The following is a 20,580-nucleotide window of genomic DNA, read 5'->3' on the forward strand; positions in this document are numbered from 1 at the left end:
CTTTCTTTCTTTCTTTCTTTCTTTCTTTCTTTCTTTCTTTCTTTCTTTCTTTCTTTCTTTCTTTCTTTCTTCTGAAGTGTAAAAGTGGGGAATCATTGCCAGACTACCCAAAGGGACACGAAGAAATTGGAGAAGTTTAAAGGAAGAGAGATAGTAGGACATACCCTAAATTGTAATTTCGAGTTAATAATGGTGTATTCTTTGTTTTGACATCCAGGATCTAACTTTCTTTTCTCATCTAACTTTCCTCTCGCCCTCTATACAGCGATCCAGATAATGTGACTTTTTGTATCCTGGCTGCAGATGAGGAAGATGAAGGTGACATTGCTCTGCAAATTCACTTCACTCTCATCCAGGCTTTCTGTTGTGAAAACGATATCGACATTGTTCGAGTCAACAAGATCCAGAAGCTGGCAGAGATTATAGGTGCTAATAAGGATTCTGGGGAGCCCCAAGACCTACACTGCATCTTAATAACAGTAAGTCTCTTTAGATCCTGTCCACTCTCCCTTTCCCAAAATCAGAGGTAAATTGATGGATGTTATCTGTAGAGTAAAATGCCTGAATACCTTCCCTTTCCTCTTCATTGCAGAATCCCAATGAGAATTCCTGGAAAGATCCAGCTTTGGAAAAACTAAGCTTGTTCTGTGAAGAGAGCCGAAATGTAAATGACTGGGTACCCACTATCACACTGCCTGAATGAGTCTGATAGCCCAAAGGACTGGGGAGGGCCCTAAAACCTTTATTGTCTTATCAACTTGGTGCTAGACACCAGGGCAAACGACCAGCCAGTGGCTGATTCTGTAGATTAGCATGGAGGAGAAATCCAGAATTGAGCTACTTGGAACAGCATACAGTGGGCTGTTGCCAAGAAGAGTTGTGTAAGTGACTGGTTAGAGCCCACCATACAGTACACCGCAGTAGTGCTTGGGCATTCCAGAAGATGACTTACGTTGGAGCTGAAAGAATACTGGAAGTTTACAAATCAGATAAAAACGGCCTTGGATAAGGAGAACAAGTTGAGGAATGAAAAAAATAGCTACTAGAAGTTGAAACTGAACTGTTCAGCAAAAAAAAAAAAAAAAAAAAAAAAAAGGAAGACACTAGGGAGGTCGTGGACCTATGACCTTGCTAGAAATGACAACTAAACTTTATTGACCAAATAAATCTGCACTGCATTTTTCAAGACTGATTAATCTTAATTTTCATTAAAAAAGCAGCAATCTTAAATGAAGTAGTGTTCTCGATGAAGCAATAATGATGGAAGTTTACAATAATAAACTTATTGAAAATTAAATCTTTTATTTGCATGTTTTGTATTGGGGAGGTAAAACAAGAGTGTTCCAAAAGCATTACACAACATAAGGCAGTAAGAGCTCTCCGCACAGGCAGCATCCTTGTTTAAATCTCTAATTTGTGACTTGCAATGGCAAATTGAAAAAAACTGTTAGAGGAACATTTCCTACTTTTCCCTATAAGAAATATAAATATTATAAGTTTGTAACTAACTGAAGATAATGCAAATAAATGTTTTCTATTCAATTTTATAATCTGACCTTTTGCCTTCTCTCTATTCTTTGCTACAACTGGTTATCACAGTGTCTGGCACTGCATATTTAATAAGCTCTGCTTTTGTGATAGGTAGCCTTTGTATTCTTTTCAAGTGATATGATAAGCTATTCCCTAAGGAAATATTTGTGTCATAAAGCAACTATGGGCATATTAAACACATCCAGCAATTATTATAAAGGCACCTTTATTAAATATTACATTTGATATCTGCAGATGCTTTTTAAAAAATTTTGTTTTCAAACTTTTTCATTTAGCCAAACTATTTCTCTGCCTCATTCATCCCCATTAAAAAAGGGGGGGGGGAGTTACAAATTTGCCTAGTGAAGAAGCAAAACAAAGTTTCACATTGTCCATGTGCCCATGTTTATTTTACATCCTGAGTCCATCACTTTCAGGAGGTAGATAGCATGCTTTATCATTAGTCCTCTGGAGTCCTGATAGGTCATTGTTTTCATCAAGGCCCTTAAGTATTTTCAAAGTTGTTTGTTTTTACAATGTTGAATAACTTCATTGGAGCCTAAATTGCTCAATATTGTTCTGTCATTAGGGTAACTAAACAATAATTTGAGCAAAAATGTTGAGGCATTGCATAGACATGATTAATTAGTTATCTACTATAAGAATTTTGAGTTTTCCTCTTTTTCATACAAAGGGCCATTATTCATTAACCTCTTTATAGCCTAACAGGATTACTTTTCTTTCAAGTTCCTTTTTAAAAAGAATGTGGGATTTGGTTTAGTCTCGATATTGGTGTGGGAATTTCTGGTTTGAAAATGTTGCTACATAAATTCAATTTGGAAACATCTGTAATTTATGGTCTTAAGAGAATTTTGTGGTGTTACTGAGAAGGTAAGTGACTTATCCATGATCACAAAGTCAGTATGCCACATACCTCTGAACCCAGGTACCCCTGACTTCAGTCAATAAGTTTCTCAGAAGATTTGAAAGAAGATATGATTATGGAGCAATCTGACAAAAAATTTAGTTTTATATGCTTCAGTAGGGGATGTTGTCAATGGGCTTCGCTTATCTTGTCAGTGAGTTGCATGTAAAAGTCAAGAGCTATAAATTCATTCATAAGAGACAAGTGCACAAGATGCTTGAGAGATATGTTGGTCTATTTTTCAATACAGATGGTTCAACTGCTCACTCCGTTAGACCTGAGAATCTAGGTTAGGCTTTGAATTGTTTGGGTGATACAGTATTTGAGATGTCAGATTTCAAAGTATGAGTGGAAAAACAACTGAATAATCTAAAATAAGCTAAAATGACTTTTTAACATCATTAGCAATAGTTCCTTTTTAAAAATTAGATAAGGATGGATATAATGTACTCAGGTATGCAAATACCTTTGTTTTATTGAGATATAATTTATTTGATCAAAGCCTACATAAAATTTAGATTATTAAGTCTATTCAGGATTCAGGATTCAGACTTATTTTGACATTTAGTATTAGAAAACATAGAGGATCTGAAATTGGTCAGCATAGGGAACCACAGATTTAAGAACAATTTCCACTAATGCAGATTTTATGACCTGTTTATGGCAATAGAAAAGTATTAGGCACTTACATGAGACAGAGATTTCAGTCACAGAGGTAGTAAGTTATAGAGACAAGAAATGAACTCAGGTTTTTCTAAACTGAAGCCCAGAACTCTTTTTAACTATTATAACATAGCCTCTTGGGTTTCCGTGATTTAGGAGAGGAGGAAGAGTCTCAATGATAGATGGTTTATGCATGTTCAGCAGCATCCTGGCATCTAAGACCAACCATGTGTGTACTTTTAAAAATGGCTAATGGTTTAAGGGCTAAGACGTTGAGTAGAAGGAAACAATGTAGCTCAGACACATCCTATCATTAAACAGTCTAATAACTCACAGTAAAATAACACACCTTAGCCAAATAATAAATATAACCTAAATTCTCTAAGAGATGAAAGTGAAACATTTAAGAAAGCGATGAACCAGATATCCCGTGGCAGGATAGTAAAAGTGAGAAGTGAGAAACTTTTCCCTTCTAAAAGTCTCAAAGGCTTCAGCAGGAAGAATTTCACGGAAGGAACTAAAGTGAAACTGACTTTACTTCTAAGGTAAACACACACAGAGAAAGAATATTCATTCTGACAGCTGATTAAAAAGAAATGGTCCTTAACCAAAATTTCCTGAAGAATTAAAGTGAAATTGACATACCTTAGAGGTAAAATTAAAAAAAAATCAAACCAGAAATTAAGAGAAGAGTGGAAAGTGTGAAAAAAAAAATAAAGTCTTTAGTTAAATTGAGTCAATTTTTAAAAAAAGGTAGTGTAACAGAAAAGGAGCTTAACCTCTCTTTTCCTCCCCTTTAAAGAAAAAGCCTCAACTATATCTCTCCCACCAGAGGAGTGCCTCTTTGGATTTTACCAACCATTAATGAAAACGTCTCATTCTTTCCTCATCCAAAAGAAAGTGCTTCAATTAAGGCTGAAGAGAGTGGAGTAAAGGACACCAACAACTCAATTCTTTAGACCTTATTAACAAAAATGATTTTTTTGTTAAAAGGACTTTTATAATAGTAATGATAAATAAAGCATAAATTCAGAAGAGAAGAATAATTTTAAAATATCCATAATCAAAATCTAAGGAAAAAACAGATTGGTTTCAATAATAATTTTTTAAAGAAATTTTATGTTTTAAAAACATTATAAAAGAAATGAAAACTACAAAGCAGAGAACTAGGAAAAGAGCAACCCCTTAAATTATTCTTGATTAGAGAAATGTAAATTAAAACAACTGTAAGGTACCACCTTTCACCTATCAGGCCGGGACACTAATGCATTGTTGGTGGAGTTGTGAACTGATCTAACCATTTTGGAGGGCAATTTGGAACTATGCTCAAAGGGCTATAAAACTGTGCATACTCTTTGACCCTGTAATACCACTACTGGGTCTATATCCTAAAAAGATAATTAAAAAAAAAACAGAAAGGACCTCCTTATACAAAAATATTCATAACTGCTCTTTTTGTAGTGGCAAAGAACTGGAAATTGGGGAGATGTCCATCTTTTGAGGAATGGCTGAACATATTGTGGTACATGTTGGTGATGGAATACTATTGTGCTATAAGAAATGATAATCAAGATGATTTCAGAAAAAGCTGGAAAGATCTTTGGGAACTAATACACAGTGAAATAAGCAGAACCAGGGGAATATTATGCACAGTAACAAAAAATCTTGTATGATGATTATGTTTGAAAACTTGACTACTCTCAGCAATAGGAAGTCACCTGTGTTTTTGAAACCTCCAAGTTTGCCCCTTTGTCCCTTAGGAACTTGTCTTGGGGGAAATCCAAGACTGACCTTATCTCCAAACAGAGTAATGGACCTTAAAGTACTTAATGATCCCAGTTTAGATAAGATTAGTATGTAACTAAGCTTAGGAGTTTCTCCCATTGTGATCAGAGACCACTCCAGAGTCCAGCTCCTAGCTGGAAATATCTTTGTATTCAGTGCAAAACATTGGTCCCTTCCTGTTAATTAAGCCCTGAGCTCATCATTTCCTTTTGCTAATTGGAACTAATCAATTTTACTTCCCTTCCTTTGTTCCCCAAAAGGTATAAGACACCAAGTTCTGTCACTTTTGGATAATCATCTTTGGTGGTGCATTCTCCCTGAGACACTGTTCCCAGAATCCCAGAGCTTTGGCTCTGTATGGTTTTAAACCCTTGACTCTTTGAGGTGGCTAAATAATAAAAACTTGTCTCTTGCCTGATTAAAAATTTGTTGGGGTTTTTTTTCTGACCATTTTAGTGGATCTGTGTTTTTCCAAGTCAACAGTCAATCCTAAAAGGCTTATGACAGGGAATGCTATCCACCTTGTAAGTGTTAAAAATTGAAGGTTGAACTAAATATATAAGACTGTGGTCACTGAAATTAATATATCTCAAGACAAAATGACTTTATAGCAGTATTTATTTACAAAATAGAGGGAAAGAGTTAGGTTGGGAAATGAGAAAGGGAGTGGAGTAAGAAATCTAGGTTAATGAGCTAAATATTTGCTCCAGTGCCTGGCTTTGCTCCAACAGGTCTCTAGAACCCTAGACAGAGGGCCCAGAGGTAAATTAGGTATTGTTTACTAGGTATCTGAGAGGGAGGGCTTTCTGTCATTAATCTCCAGGAAAGGGAGTCAGCCTTTTCACTCACCCACATGGTAGTCTTTAAGGGAAGATCCAAAAATTGCCTCACCAGTGTCAGAGTCTCAGGTTCATGAAGCCGATCCTCCACCAGCCTTGAAAATGCTCAAAGAATTCCCTCCACGAGAAGTTACAACCATTTTTAAAGACCATTTTTTTTTTATCACTTCCTGTGCCTTCCTTCCACTTTATGTGGACCAATTGCAGCTTTAGCTTTTCTTAGGCAGTCAGTAGTTCCTGATTTGTCACTGTTAAAATCATTAATCTGGGATAAGTTGGATTCCACCTTGACTGACAGGGATGGCAGTTGAGAGATTTAGAATATTCCCAGGTACCGTGAGCCAGGGGCAAACATCGTTTGGTCCCCACCCTATATATGCCCCCTAAGAACTACATTTAGAGTTCTCAGATCTCTGAACTGGGACTTGAACAAACATTATTGGTTCCAACTGGGCAGAGGGTGGTTGAAAGGTGGTTGAAGGGTGGTTGAAGGGGGGAAAGGGTAGGCCTGAACCTGAACCTATATCCTTGCTTGACTGAGAGAGCTAGTGAGCCATCAATATCATTGGTAGTAGAGCAGAGAGAATACACAAACCATCAAGTCATATCTACATCAATAGCCTTCCCTATTCTCTGTCTTGGCTGTGGCCAGGTCTGGTCAGAGATAGCAAAAGGGTGAAGACCTCAAGCCTCTACCAGCCTAGCAGTCTCCAGTCCTGATCATTAATTAGCTTAATAATCAATATAGCAATAGGGTTTCCAATCCCCAAACTTAATACCTTGTTATCTTTTCCCCAACAATAGACAATATAGTGATTCAATGAGTACCTTTCTGAGTGGTTATTTTATCACAGCCCTTGGGAAGGGAGGATTAATTACAAAGTCAGATTTCAATTGTTTCCAAAGCCAATCAATAACCCATTATCAATCAATTCAACCTCAGGTTGGGCCTAGAGAGGTTAACCATCTACCTAACCTCTCAAGGGGTCCCAACCTGGGCAGCTGTTAAAGGAGTCACTGACAGGTTTAACCAAACAAACCTGTAAGGGAGAAGAAGGATATATTACAGCAATAGTATGATCCCTCCTTCATCTATACAATCCCTAAGATTAACATACCAGCTATCCTGTAATATCTAGAAGGAAGATCTATAGGGAATAGTAATAGCAAGAGAGGAGATATAGAAAGAGAAAAACAAAGGTCTGATCTCGGATCAAGAGAGATCAGATTATAGACACAACATCATTATACACAGATATCTCTATCATCATTCTTCTCCTCCATTCTTTTAACATCACCCACTTTTAACACACATGGGTTATAGATCTCCCCTCACTTAAGGAAATGTGGGGGTGTATATGCTTATGGTGATTAAATCTAAAAGTGGGGGAGGGGAGAGTTAATCCCATCTTTCACAATCTTCAGAGAGAACTGTTGGAATTGTCTTTCACATTAGTGTATTTATGGTTTTCTTTTCAGGTTTTCGGTGTTATTCTTACAACAGTAACTAATATGGAAATGTGTTTTGCATGAGAGTAAAAATAAAATTTAAAAAAGATCAACATCTTGATGGAATCAGTGCAAAATTTAAAGCAATGAGCTCTCTAAAAACCAGAATGAACCAAATAGAAATTAATGAATCAAGGAGACATTAAGAATTCAAGAAACCAAATGACATGGAAAATAGATCAAAAAGAGAACTTAAGAATCATAAAATTACCTGAAATATACGACTGAACACTCCCTCCCCCTACCTCGCAAAAAAAAACAAAACAAAAAAACCCTGGACATCATAGTTTAAGAAAACATTAAAGAAAATTGCCTAGCTATATTAGAACAAGAGAACAGTGTAAAAACTAAAAGAATTCACCAATTGCTTCCTGAAAGAAATTCCAAAATGAAAACTCCTGGAAATGAGATTGCCAAAATCTAGAGCTTCTTGGAAAAGTCAGCAAGAAGTCAAACATCAGATTTATGATTTAGTAGCTATCTCTTTAAGGGTTAGAGTCCTTGGAATGAGATATGTCAGAAGTCAAAAGACAAAGATGTACAATGAAGAGCAACTTACCCAGCAAAATTCAATGTCATCCTACAAAAAGAAAAAATGGGCCTCCAAATAAAGGAAAGATTTTCAAATATTACTGATAAAACACCAGGGGTGAAAAGGAACTTTGAAATACAAACAGAGTTCAAGAGAAAAAGAATAATCAGAAGACTATAAAAATGATATTTACATTCCAATCAAGAGAAGGAATTTTAAAATATTCTATTAAGATCCTATTATCACAAGGGGTCATATAATCAAATGAATTAAAGACCTACATAGTTTTATTATGTTTTTAAAATATTACAAAACAAGAAAAAAGAAATGAAGGGAGAAGATACATTAAGGAAAAGTGGTAGAAAAGATGGGGAACTTGTTAAGGCATAATGGGACTGTTAAGTAGAATTGTATGCAAAAATAGGGAAGCAGTGGGATAGAGAACATCACTTGAACTTAACAATTATCTAACCTATTTAAATGATGACAGAATATACACATATGAACAGGAAGCTCAGCAGGGATACAGATAGGACAGAAAAAGAAAAAAGGAATATAAGAGGGAAGATAGATCTAGAGAGAGATTAGCCATAAGCAAAACGAATCTGAAGCCTGGGGAGAGGAATAATGAAGAAAATATTAAAATTTTTAAGAAGAAAAGGCCATAGTGTGCAATAAACAAGGAAAGAGGATTATAGGGAAGCAAAAGTATAAACAAATAGACTCGAAGAAAACTAGCAACTATCAAACTATGATTACAAATGAGAAGAATTCACATTAAAACAGAAGAGGTTAGCACAAGGGATTGGAAAGCAAAATCCAACAATATGCTCTTACAAAAATACCTTTGAAACAAGCACAGATAAACTTAAAATAAGGGATTGGAACAATATATAATATGCTTCAGCTAAGCCTAAAAAAATCAGGAATAGTAATTATGATTTCAGATAAGTAAACAACAAAGATGGGCTTAACTAAAAGAAGGAATTACATTTTCCTGAATCAATTGATTTCAATACTTACTATAGTTGCACCTAATAGGCTACCTTCTAAGTAGTTAAAGGAAAAATTAAACTAATTACAAAGAGGAATAGATGAAAAGCTATAATACTTGTGAATCTCCATATACTCCCTTTCAGACAAAAAAATAAATAAATCTGACTTTTAGAAAAGTAAGATATAATAAATGTTTCTCAACTGTGAATAGTATCTTAAAAAGATAATATCTTATCATATGAAAGTCTCAGAAACAAATGCAGAAAATGGAAATATTACACACATATTTTGCTCATCACAATGCCATAAGAATTATACTAAATAATAGACCATTACAATTATTAAAAATAAATTTGAATATAAATAACCCTGAAAAACAGTTGAGTCAAAGTCATTAAGGCAATAGATAATTTCATTAAAAATAATGTTGACAGATGAACAGAATAATTTCAGAAACATCTGGAAAGACCTACATGACCAGGAAAAGATTGTACAAAGAAAATAATATTGTGAAATGATCAAAAGACAGCTACTCTCAGAAATATAATGATACAGGACAATTCTGAGGGTCTTACGACAAAGAATGCTATTCACCTCCAGAGGGAAAAACTGTTGGAGTAGAAATACAATTGAAATCATATTGTTTTTCACTTGTTTATTTGAGTACATGCTGTGAGGTTTTGGTTTTATGAGATTTGTTGCTTACAAAAATGAACAATATGTTTTATGTAATAATACATGTATAACCCAGATTGAATTGCTTACCAACTCTGGGAGTAGGGAGGGAAGGAGGAAGGAATAAAATATGGATAATATAACTTCAGAAAACTTATGTGGAAATTTGTTGTTACATGTAATTGATAAAAAAATTAATTTCATTTCATTTTAAAAAATGATGTTGACAATAAGACAGCATTACAAAATTTTTGGCAAAGAGTCAAAGAAGTTCTTAGGAAAAAATTATTTCTAAACGCTTTTATTAACAAAATTGGAGAAAACAGATCAATGAATTGGTATGTAAATGAAATAAAAAGAACTGGTCCAATAACTGGAGCTAAAGATCTGATTTTAATATGAGGCATTCAGTTTCCAAATTACAAAGATTTTTATAAGCATGGGCCATGACTCAGAGGAGGTTATAAACAGGGTCAGGCATTTAGAACATTGCTTCTGAACATCTATTCTCACCAGGAATTATTTGCTTTTAAGATCAACCAATATTATTAAAAATGCTAATAATACCTAAGGTAATTTACTTATTCAATACCATAGTAATCCAACTATCAAAGAATAACTTTGTAAAACCAAAAAAATAATTTTAAAAATTTCACATGGAGGAAAACAGTGAAGAAATTCAAGAAAAATAGGGAAAAGAAATGCGAAAGAAAGGGGGCCTAGGAGTGCCTCATCTCCAACCATACTATAAAGCTAGAATTTTGTAATGGCCAAAAATCAGTGAGCTCTATCAAGTAACACAGCATACAGAAGCAAAAATATACCCTAGTCTTTGATTGACACAAAAATTCCAGTGAGGATTCACTAAATTACAAAAAAAATATATATTTCTGAAATATTTTTTGGATATTTGTAAAAATTTTGAGAAAAATTAGATAGAAGTATAAAAGAATCAGATCTAAGCCAATATCATATCTTATAAACACCAAATAGTAAGTGACCTACATATAAAAAGTCACATAATAAATTAGAGAAACATGGAAAAAATCACCTATTAGATGTATCTATAGTGAGAAAACAAGGAATAGAAAGAATCACAGAAGGTCAAATAAATAATTTTGATGTCCCAGAATTGAAAGGCTTTTTGACAAACTTAAAGCTAAGGTTGAAAGGGAAACAATTAGGGGGAAAACTTTGCAGCAAATTTCTCTGAGAAAGATCTCATTTCCAAGATATAAAAGGAATTGATCAAAGTATTTAAGAAAAAAATCACTTTCACTTAGAAGTAGCCTAAAGGTTTAATACAGTTCTCAAAGGAAGATACCCAGAATATCTCTAGCTATATGAAAAAGTATTAAAAATCACTAATTAAAGAAATGTTAAAGCAACTCTGAAATCTTATTATGAAACCATTAGAGGGACAAAGATGACAAAAAAAGGAAAATTATGAATGTTGGAGGTCTTGTGGGAGAACAGGTTTTAGCATTGGTGGACCTGTAAATGGATATAACCATTTAGGAAAATAATTTAGAATAATGAACAAAAAGTTACTAAAAAGTATGTGTCCTTCAACCCAGGAAAACCACAGAAAGTCCTGTACTCAAAGAATAGTAAAGAAAGAAAGATTCCTTTGTATAGAGAGAGTTTGTTGCTTCCCATCTACTCTTGGTTGCATTGGTTTTGTTTTTACAATTTTGAAAAAAATTTAATATAATTATAATTATTCATTTTACATCTTGTAATATTCTCTATCTCTTGTTTGGTTTTAAATTCTTCCTTCCTCCATAGATCTAACAAGTAAACTATTCTATAGCCCTCTAATTTACTTATAATGTCACTCTATTGTTTAAATCATATACCCAGGAGGGGTATTTCTGAGAAGATGGTTGCATGCAGAGAAAAAAAAAAAGCCTGAATTCTTTAACTGTCAGGTTGGAAGAGAAAGGAAAAAGGAAGATCCCAGGTCCTCTCCCCCACCTAATGTACTGAGTCTCCAGCAGATCCTAGAATCTCTGGGTGGGTAAGGGCACTAGTCTGGAGGGACTGCCTCACAGTTGTGCTAGACTCAAGGCTTTGACCACAGGTAGCAGAGAGGCAGCTGGAGAGTGCAGAGAGGGTGGCCAAACACTCCATCTTGTGCTTCCCCCACCCCACACCTTTTCTCAAGGTTTTGGCCTCAGGGCACATTGAGCTCTGCAGATGAACTCCACCCTGTATTACTCTTATCAATACTACAGATAAAAAGACTTCAGAGGGCAGGGAAGCCCCAACACCCCTCCCCAAGAGACAGCATTGAAAGTAGCCAAAATCACATCTTTAGCTTTTACTACCAGCTGAGGAAGATCTGGCCTCAGAGCCCACTAATCTAGTGAGACAACAAAGCAGAGAAGAAGCCCTTCCAGGACTGAATAGTCCAAACCCAAAGATCCAGTAAATAATCAAAGGAGCAAGATTACAGCCAATTATGGGGGGAAAGAAGGAAAAAATATGAGTAAAGAAGAAAAAGAAAAAATAAATTATAATTGACAGTTTCTATCCAGGAAATGAACAAAAAGCAAATGGATCAGAGGAGGACCAAGGAAGAACAAGAAAAAACACAGAAACTCCAGTGAAATGGACACAGGCTTTGGAAGAATTCAAAATTCAATTAACTCAAGAACTCACAATTCAAATAACTCAAGAACTCAAAAAACAATCAAGAGAAGCTGAAGACAACTGCAAAAAGAAGATACATGAACTTAAACAAGAAAATAGTGTCTTAAAAAACAAAATTGACCAGCTTGAAAATGAGACAAAAAAAGTGAAAGATGACCTACAAAGAAAATCAGACCAGAAGGAGAAGGATGATCAAAAGCCAGGGATGAAATTCAGTCTTTAAAAATTAGAATCCAACAACGAGAAGCAAATTACTTCACATGGCAGCAAGAGTCTATGAAACAAAATCAAAAGAATGAAAAAATTGAGAAAAATATGAAACACCTCATTGACATAGGCAATTTTCAGATAAAGAAATCAAAACTATCAGCAAGCACATGAAAAAGTGCCCTAAATCTCTAATAATTGGAGAAATGCAAATCAAAACAACTCTGAGGTATCACCTCACACCTAGCAGATTTACTAACATGACAGCAAAGGAAAGTAATAAATGTTGGAGGGGATGTGGCAAAATTGGGACATTAATGCATTGCTAGGGGAGTTGTGAATTGATCCAACCATTCTTGATGGCAATTTGGAACTATGCCCAAAGAGCACTAAAAGACTGCTTGCCCTTTGAACCAGGCATACCACTTCTGGTTTTATACCCCAAAGAGATCATAAGGAAAAAGATTTGTACAAAAATATTTATAGCCGTGCTCTTTCTGTTGGCAAAAAAACTGGAAAACGAGGATATGCCCTTCAACTGGGGAATGGCTAAACAAATTGTGGTATCTGTTGGTGATGGAATACTATTGCACTCAAAGGAATAATAAACTGGAGGAGTTCCAGGTGAACTGGAAAGACCTCCAGGAACTGATGCAGAGCGAAAGGAGCAGAGCCAGAAGAACACTGTACAGAGAGACTGATATACTATGGTAAAATCGAATGCAATGAACTTCTGTACTAGCCTGCCCTTTGATCCAGCCATACCATTGTTGGGTTTATACCCCAAAGAGATCATAGATAAATAGACTTGTACGAAAATGTTTATAGCTGTGCTTTTTGTAGTGGAAAAAAACTGGAAAATGAAGGTATGCCCTTCAATTGGTGAATGGCTGAACAAATTGTGGTTTATGTTGGTGATGGAATACTATTGTGCTCAAAGGAATAATGAACTGGAGGAATTCCATGTGAACTGGAAAGACCTCCAGGAATTGATGCATAGCAAAAGGAGCAGAACCAGGAGAACATTATACACAGAGACAGATACACTGTAGTAAAATTGAATGTAATGAACTTCTCTACTAGCAACAATACTATGATCCAGGACAACTATGAGGGACCTATGAGAAAGAATTCTATCCACATTCAGAAGAAGAACTGTGGGAGTTAAAACACAGAAGAAAAGCAACTGCCTGGTCACATGGGAAGATGGGGATATAATTAGGGATACTGACTCTAAATGAGCACCCTAGTGCAAATGACACATGTAAAACTCAGTGGAATTATGTGTTGGCTATGGGAGGAGGTGAGAGGAGGGGAGGGATAGAACATGAATCCTATTACCATGGGAAAAAGCTCCAAATTAATTAATTAAATAAAAAATTCAGAATAGTAAAACTAAATAAATAAAAAATAAATCATAGGCCCATTTTGACCTTATCTTGGTACAGGGTGTAAGATATTGATCTAAACCTAATTTTTGCCATAGTTTTACAATTTTCCCAGCAGTTTTTTTTTTTTATCAAAAAGTGAGTTCTTATTCCAAAATCTGGGATCTTTGAGTTTATCAGTGTTGTTTTTAAAAATGATGAAGGCAGATATTAAAAGGGAGAATAGTATTTTAATAAAAGCCATGCTGATGGAGATAAAATCATTAGACCACGCACCTGTAAGTATTCAAACTGCCACCTCAGCCATTTTACCTTTCATACCCTCACGCTCCCTGGCGCTCAACCATCCCAGTTCAAAGTCACTTCAGGAGTCTTATCTCCTCTCTTGCATCATCACACTTCCTGTCTGCCATGAGGAATCATGGGAAATGTAGTTTTAAGGACCCCCACAGGTCCACAGAAGTTTGTCAAACACTATATTGATACATATATTGAGGCTCAATCCTTCCAAATAGAACCCCAGGTGATTTTAACTAACACATTAGGCACTAGATTGCTGAGGTAATTTATCTCTGGTCAATTCCATTGATCCACCCTTCTATTTCTTAGTTGGTACCTTGACCTTAGTCAGTGTTTTGATGATTCAAGTAAAGATTTATGTAGAAGAGTTTAAATGACACTTAAAGGAAGTCAGAGAATCAAAGTGGGGAATATGAATTAGAAAAGGGTTTCTAGAAAATCTAGTGAAATGACACCATGAGGAGATAAGAGTATCTTGTTTAAGGAATAGCAAAGAGACCAGTGTCATTGGATCATAGGGCATGCTGAAACAAAAAAGTGTAAAAAGACTAGAAAAGTAGGAAGAAGTCAGTTTATGAAGGGCTTTAAAACCAAAGAGAGGATTTTATAGTTGAGTCTAGAGGTGACAGGGGATTTCAGGAGTTGATTGAATAAGAGTGTCTGACATTGTCAGACTTGTTTTAGGAATTTGGTTTCCTTCTCAGTTTGGTAGCTGAGAGGAAGAGGAACTAGAGTGGGGAAAGTCTTGAGGCAGGGAGATCAATTAGCAAGCTATTTTAATAGTCTAAGCATCAGGTGATGAGGGCATGCAGGTAGGTGGCAGTATTAGAAGGGAAAAGAGGGAGTATATAAGAGATAGTATGAAGGTAGAATTGACAGAATTTGGTAACAGAATGGATATGGGGGATGAGAGAGAAACTGTTTAGGGGAAAAGATATCGAGTTTAGTTTTAGACATGTTGAGTTTAAGAAGTCTAGACATCCATTTTGAAATCAAATAGTCAGTAGGATATAGAAGAATGAAGAGAGGTTTTATTGTTGTGCAGTTGTTTTTCAATCATATCCAACTCTTCATGATCACATTTGGGAATTTCTTGGCCAAGACACAAGAATGGTTTGCCATTTCCTTCTCCAGCCAATTTTACAGATGAGGAAATGGAGGCAAACAGTTAAATGACTTGCCGAGGGTCACACAGCTAGTGTGAGGTCAGATTTAAACTCAGGTCTTCCTGCTTCCAATGCTCTATTACTGTATACACTTCTGTCAAGCAACATTCAAGTTAGCATTGGCCAAAATATAAGTAAATGGATTATTAACATGATGCATATAGTTGAAGTTTTGTTCCATGTACTGAGCCTCTCATTGATAGCCCACTTCAAAGTGAAGTACTCAGACTTGTTGAGATACTTACTGTCATTCATATTTCTGCTAGAGAATTCAAATGACCTTTGGAGACCATCATACTCTTGGTATAGAAGAACCCCTAAACTACAGAAGAGCTCCTAAACCTTCTAGACTGGTATATGTATGGAGGACAAAATGAGTACTTCCGTCTATCTAAGTAAATAAGCATACAGTGTAAGGCAGTTAATTAAGTCCTTAAAAACTTTTTCACACTTTTCTATTCATTTACAGAAGGTTTTGGAAGTCTTAAGACAATTTTGTCTTTCTTGCAGTTTTCTTTCTGGATCTTTTCAATCACATGTGAATGAGTGAGACCATTCCAATTTTGGCAATAATAGCTGATTCTTTTCCTAATTATTTATTTTAGAGATTCCTTTTCTTACTTCTCCTTAGTCAAACTTGATCATTTTTGTTCTTTTTATTTATCTTGTAGACAGTGTATGTTGTTTTCCTGGGTATGTTTACTTTGCTTCATTTTGCATTAGTTTGTGTTTTTCCATGATTTATGAATTTTTCTTATTCATTACTACTTAATGATAGAGTAATATTGCATTACAATCACACATTATTTGTTTGGCCATTTCCCTAACAATGAGCATATTCTTTATTTCTAGTTCTTTAATGCTATGAATATTTCTGTGTATATTGCACCTTTCTCTAAGTCTTTATCTTCTTTACCTTCCATATTTAGCAGATTCTAAGTCAAAGGTTATGGACATTTTAATTATTTTTAAAAAGCATAATTCCAAAATACTTTCCAAAATCATTCAAACAGATGAAAGCTCCATCAGTCCTGTACTATCTTCACTTCCCTTCCAACACTGACCAGTTCTCATCTTGGCATCTGCAAATTTACTGTGTGAGTAATAATCTTCTATTTCCATTATTAGCAACAGAAGCATTTCATATACTTCTATTTCAAATATTTCAAATTTCTTTTAAGAATATTTGATTATGATTCTTGGTCTTAGCTACTTGTGTAATTTTGGACATCAGAACATTACCAGATATTTTTTTGTAATACTCCCCTCCCCCTTACAGCTTCCTTGCTTTTCTATTCATTGATTTTGTTCATAAAATAACTTTTCAATTTCACACGCACAAAATTATTTTAACCATGTTTCCTCCATCTCTTTTGAGGTGTAAGGATGGGATTCATACAAGGGGGATGGGACGAAAAGCCAGAGAAGGCAGTTGCTGACAGTTGCTGACATTTGAGACCGAGAGGATTCTGGGAGATTCTCAAGAGAAGAGAAGGAGAAGAGAGGTCTTTGGGCAGAGGACTGGAAAGAGGGAGGAGGAGGACAACCCAGCTCGGATCCAGTCCTGAGGGCTTCCTGAGGATCTTTGGAAATTGAAACCCTGACTCCCTGATAAAAGCCATTCCATCGCATCTCACCCATCACATTGAGCCAACTAAGTTTAGACTCCATTTGGGGAGCAATCTCTTAGTCTCCTTCTCCCATTACCCAAGCTTGCTGAGAGACCTCTTTTAAGTCAAACCTTAAAATTATAGAAGATGATAGAAACAGAAAGAGAAATAGAAAAAGAGAAGGAGCAAGGGGAGAAGCTTAGGAGTAGAAACCACTAAGGATCCCATCCAAGTGATGGACCCCATAGATATAGAGAAGAGGGTGCCCCCAAATCTTTCTGCCCTTCACCCCTTTCCCCAATCCCTGATTTGTAAATAATAAAAAGCCATTCATCAATCAGATAGCATTCCAGAGTGCCTGAGAGACAATGAAGGAGAGAGGAACCACAGCTTGGTCTGGCTGCTTCCATCTTGAAGCTGAATCACCCTCTGTGAATTTAACTGATTCGGGGGAGGTTTATGTGAATGCTGTCCTTATTCAGGATTGGATTGGGGCAACATATACCTCCTCTTATAGGAAAGCCTTGCCCCTAACTCCTTTGGGGCAGGACAACCATCCAGGTCACCCAGTTTGGGGATGACACCCCCTTAAAGTCTCCAAGTGTACATTTAGCCCTAGGGGAGTGCTGGAAGAGAGACTCTACTTCTATCAAACATTCATGACTGGCCCTCTTTATCATTACAGTTTTGGCAGAGCCAGCTTCGGTAAAGTACCTAAATAATTATGGAAAAAAAACTGTAATAATCACCATTTTCATCTTTACTGTTAATTTGATTTTCTTCTTTCTCTTTTTATTAGATTGACCAGTACTTTGTCTATCTTACTTGTTTTTCCAAAGTACCAACTTCTAGTCTTATTTATTAATTCAATAGTTCTTTCACTTTTGATTTTATTAACATCTTTGATTTTTTTTAAACCCTTGTACTTCGGTGTATTGTCTCATAGGTGGAAGATTGGTAAGGGTGGGCAATGGGGGTCAAGTGACTTGCCCAGGGTCACACAGCTGGGAAGTGGCTGAGGCCGGGTTTGTAACATCTTTGATTTTTAGGATTTCTAATTTAGTTTTTATCTAGGGATTTTTAATTTGTTCTCTTTCTAGTTTTTTTTAATTTGCATGTCCAATTCATTGACCTTTTCCCTCTCTGCTTTGTTAATATATGCACTCAGGGATATAAATTTTCCCCCTGAATACTGCTTTGGCTGCATCCCATAGATTTTGATATGAAGTCTCTTCAGTGTCATTGTCTTCAATGAAATTGTTGATTGTTTCTATGATTTATTCTTTAACCAACCAGTTTTAGAGAGTTCTATTAAATTTCCAATTAATTTTTGATTTGCCTATCCATGTACCCTTACTATTATTATTTTTATTGAATTATGATCTGAAAAGGCTGCATTTATGATTTCTGCTTTTTGCATTTGTTTGCTATGTTTTTATGCCCTAGTAGATGGTCAGTCTTTGTGAATGTACCACATGCTGCTGAAAAGAACGTGTATTTCTTTTTGTCCCTATTTATTTTTCTCCACATATCTATTAACTCCATTTTTTCTAAGATTTCATTCACATTCCTTGCCTCTTTCTTATTTATTTTTTAGTTTGATTTATCTAATTATGATAGAGGAAGGTTCAAGTGTTCTACTAGTATAGTTTTACTATCTATTTCCTCATTAAGCTCCAATAGTTTCTCCTTTAAAAAGCTGAATGTTATACCATTTGGTGCATACATGTTTAGTACTAATATTTCCTCATTGTCTATACTGCCTTTTATCAGGATGTAATTACTTTCCCTATCTCTTTCAATCAGAACCACTTTTACTTGGCTTTGTCAGATATTATGATTGTAACTCCTGCCTTCTTTTTCTCAGTTGATGCCCAACATATTTTGCTCCAGCCTTTTATCTTTACCCTGTGTGTGTCTACCAGTCTCATGTGTGTTTCTTGTAGACAACATATGGTAGAATATTGGTTTCTAATTCATTCTGCTATTTCTTTCCATTTTATGGGTGAGTTCATCCCATTCACATTATGATTAACACCCATATATTTCCTATCATTTTGATTTTCTGTACTAGTCCTACCCTTTCTTCTTTCACTTTTAAACCAGTTTTTAACTTCTTTTAAACTTCTTTCCTTTTAAACCAGTGTTTTGTTTTTAATCAGTCCCTCTAATCCCCACCCTTATTCTATTTCCCTTCCCACTCCTCCCTTCTTATTCCCCTCTTATTTTTCTTCATGGTCTATTAAATTCCCTCCTCCCTCTCTTTCCCTTCCTTTTCTACTCCCTGTCCCTCTCCCCACCCTTGGTTTTTTACTCTCAACTTCCCTGAAGGGTTAAATAGAATTCAATACCCCAATGGATCTAGATGCTCTTCCTTCTCAGAATTAATTCCATTGAGAGTAAGGTTTAAGTATTACCTATTAGCAATCTTTTCCTTTCTTTCTTCTAATATTATTCTTCCCCTCCCCCTCTCACGGACCTCTTTATGTGGTATAAATTATCCTTTTTTTCTTATTCCTTCAAGTTTCTCTTGGTACCATCTTCTATTCCCCCAACTTTTTTTTCTACATATTGTCTTAAACTACTTATTACCCCAACCTCTACCTATGAATAATTCTTCTAACTACTATGATAGTGAATACAGTTTTTGAGAGTTACTAATGACATTTTTCCATATAGGAATATAAACAACTTGACTTTACTGAATCCCTTAAAAAAGTGTTTTTTTTTTGTTTGTTTTCTTTCTTATTTACTTTTTCATGTTTCTCTTTATTTTTGTATTTGGGCATCAAATTTTCCATTTAGTTCTGGTCTTTTCTTTACAAAATGCTTGGAAATCTTCTATTTTGTGAAATGCCCATACTTTACGCTGGAAATATATAGTCAGTTTTAATGGGTAGGTGATCCTTGATTGTAGACCCAATTTTTTTGCCTTCCTAAATATCATATTCCAACACTTGTGGTCCTTTAGTATGGAGGTTGCCAGATCTTGTATAATCCTGATTGGTTGTCCTTGATATCTGAATTGTCTCTTTCTGGCTTCTTGCAATATTTTTTTCTTTGCTTGGAAACTCTTCAATTTGGCAATTACATTCTGGGGTATTGTCTTTTGAGGATTTAATGTAGAGGATAATCTATGGATTCTTTTAATATATGTTTTGCCTTCTTGTTCAATAATATCAGGGCAGTTTTCTTGGATAATTTCTTGTAGTATGATGTCAACATTTCTGTTTATTTCTAGATTTTTCAGGTAGACCTTTGATTCTCAAATTGTCCCTCCTGAACCCGTTTTTGAAGTCAGTCATCTTCTCAATGAGATATTTCATGTTTCCTTCTAATCTGTCAATCTTTTGAGTTTGATTTATTAATTTTTGTTGTCTTGTGAAATCATTAGCTTCTACTTTCCCACTTCTAGTCTTTAAAGACTGGTTTTCAGCTATGATCTTTTGATTTTCCTTTTTGGTTTGGTCTATCCTGTGTTTCATGTCTTCCAGAAGGTCAGTTCTGGTTTCAATTTGCTTATCATTTCATTTGATTTCTGGGCTTCTTTTTCTAAATGGGAGATTCTGTCTTTTAAACTGTCGTTTTCCTTTTGAATTACTTGTATTTCTTTCTCCCATTTTTCTTCCCATTGTTCCTCCAATTTTTTTACTTGATTATTAAACTCAAATTTGAGTTCCTCAAGAGTTTGTGATCAATTTCCATTTTTTTTGAAAGTTTGAATGTGTTTTCTTGATTGTTGCCCTCTGTTGTTTCCTCTGTAGTCTGCTGTTTTTCTCCATAGAAGCTATCCATGGTCA

The 20,580-nt window shown here is 35.3% G+C and overlaps 1 protein-coding gene across 1 annotated transcript in view; it reads left to right on the forward strand.

The window, feature by feature from the left end:
• GADD45G (growth arrest and DNA damage inducible gamma) overlaps positions 1 to 703 on the forward strand; it is a 1,432-nt gene extending 729 nt beyond the window's left edge. Inside the window, exons 2-3 of the mRNA XM_044680239.1 lie at positions 266 to 479; positions 593 to 703. Coding sequence (XP_044536174.1) covers positions 266 to 479; positions 593 to 703 — 325 coding nt within the window. The remainder of the gene's footprint in view (positions 1 to 265; positions 480 to 592) is intronic.
• The last annotated feature ends 19,877 nt before the right edge of the window (positions 704 to 20,580 follow it).

The sequence above is a fragment of the Gracilinanus agilis genome, chromosome 1 (assembly GCF_016433145.1).
Source record: "Gracilinanus agilis isolate LMUSP501 chromosome 1, AgileGrace, whole genome shotgun sequence".
NCBI lineage: Eukaryota > Metazoa > Chordata > Mammalia > Didelphimorphia > Didelphidae > Gracilinanus > Gracilinanus agilis.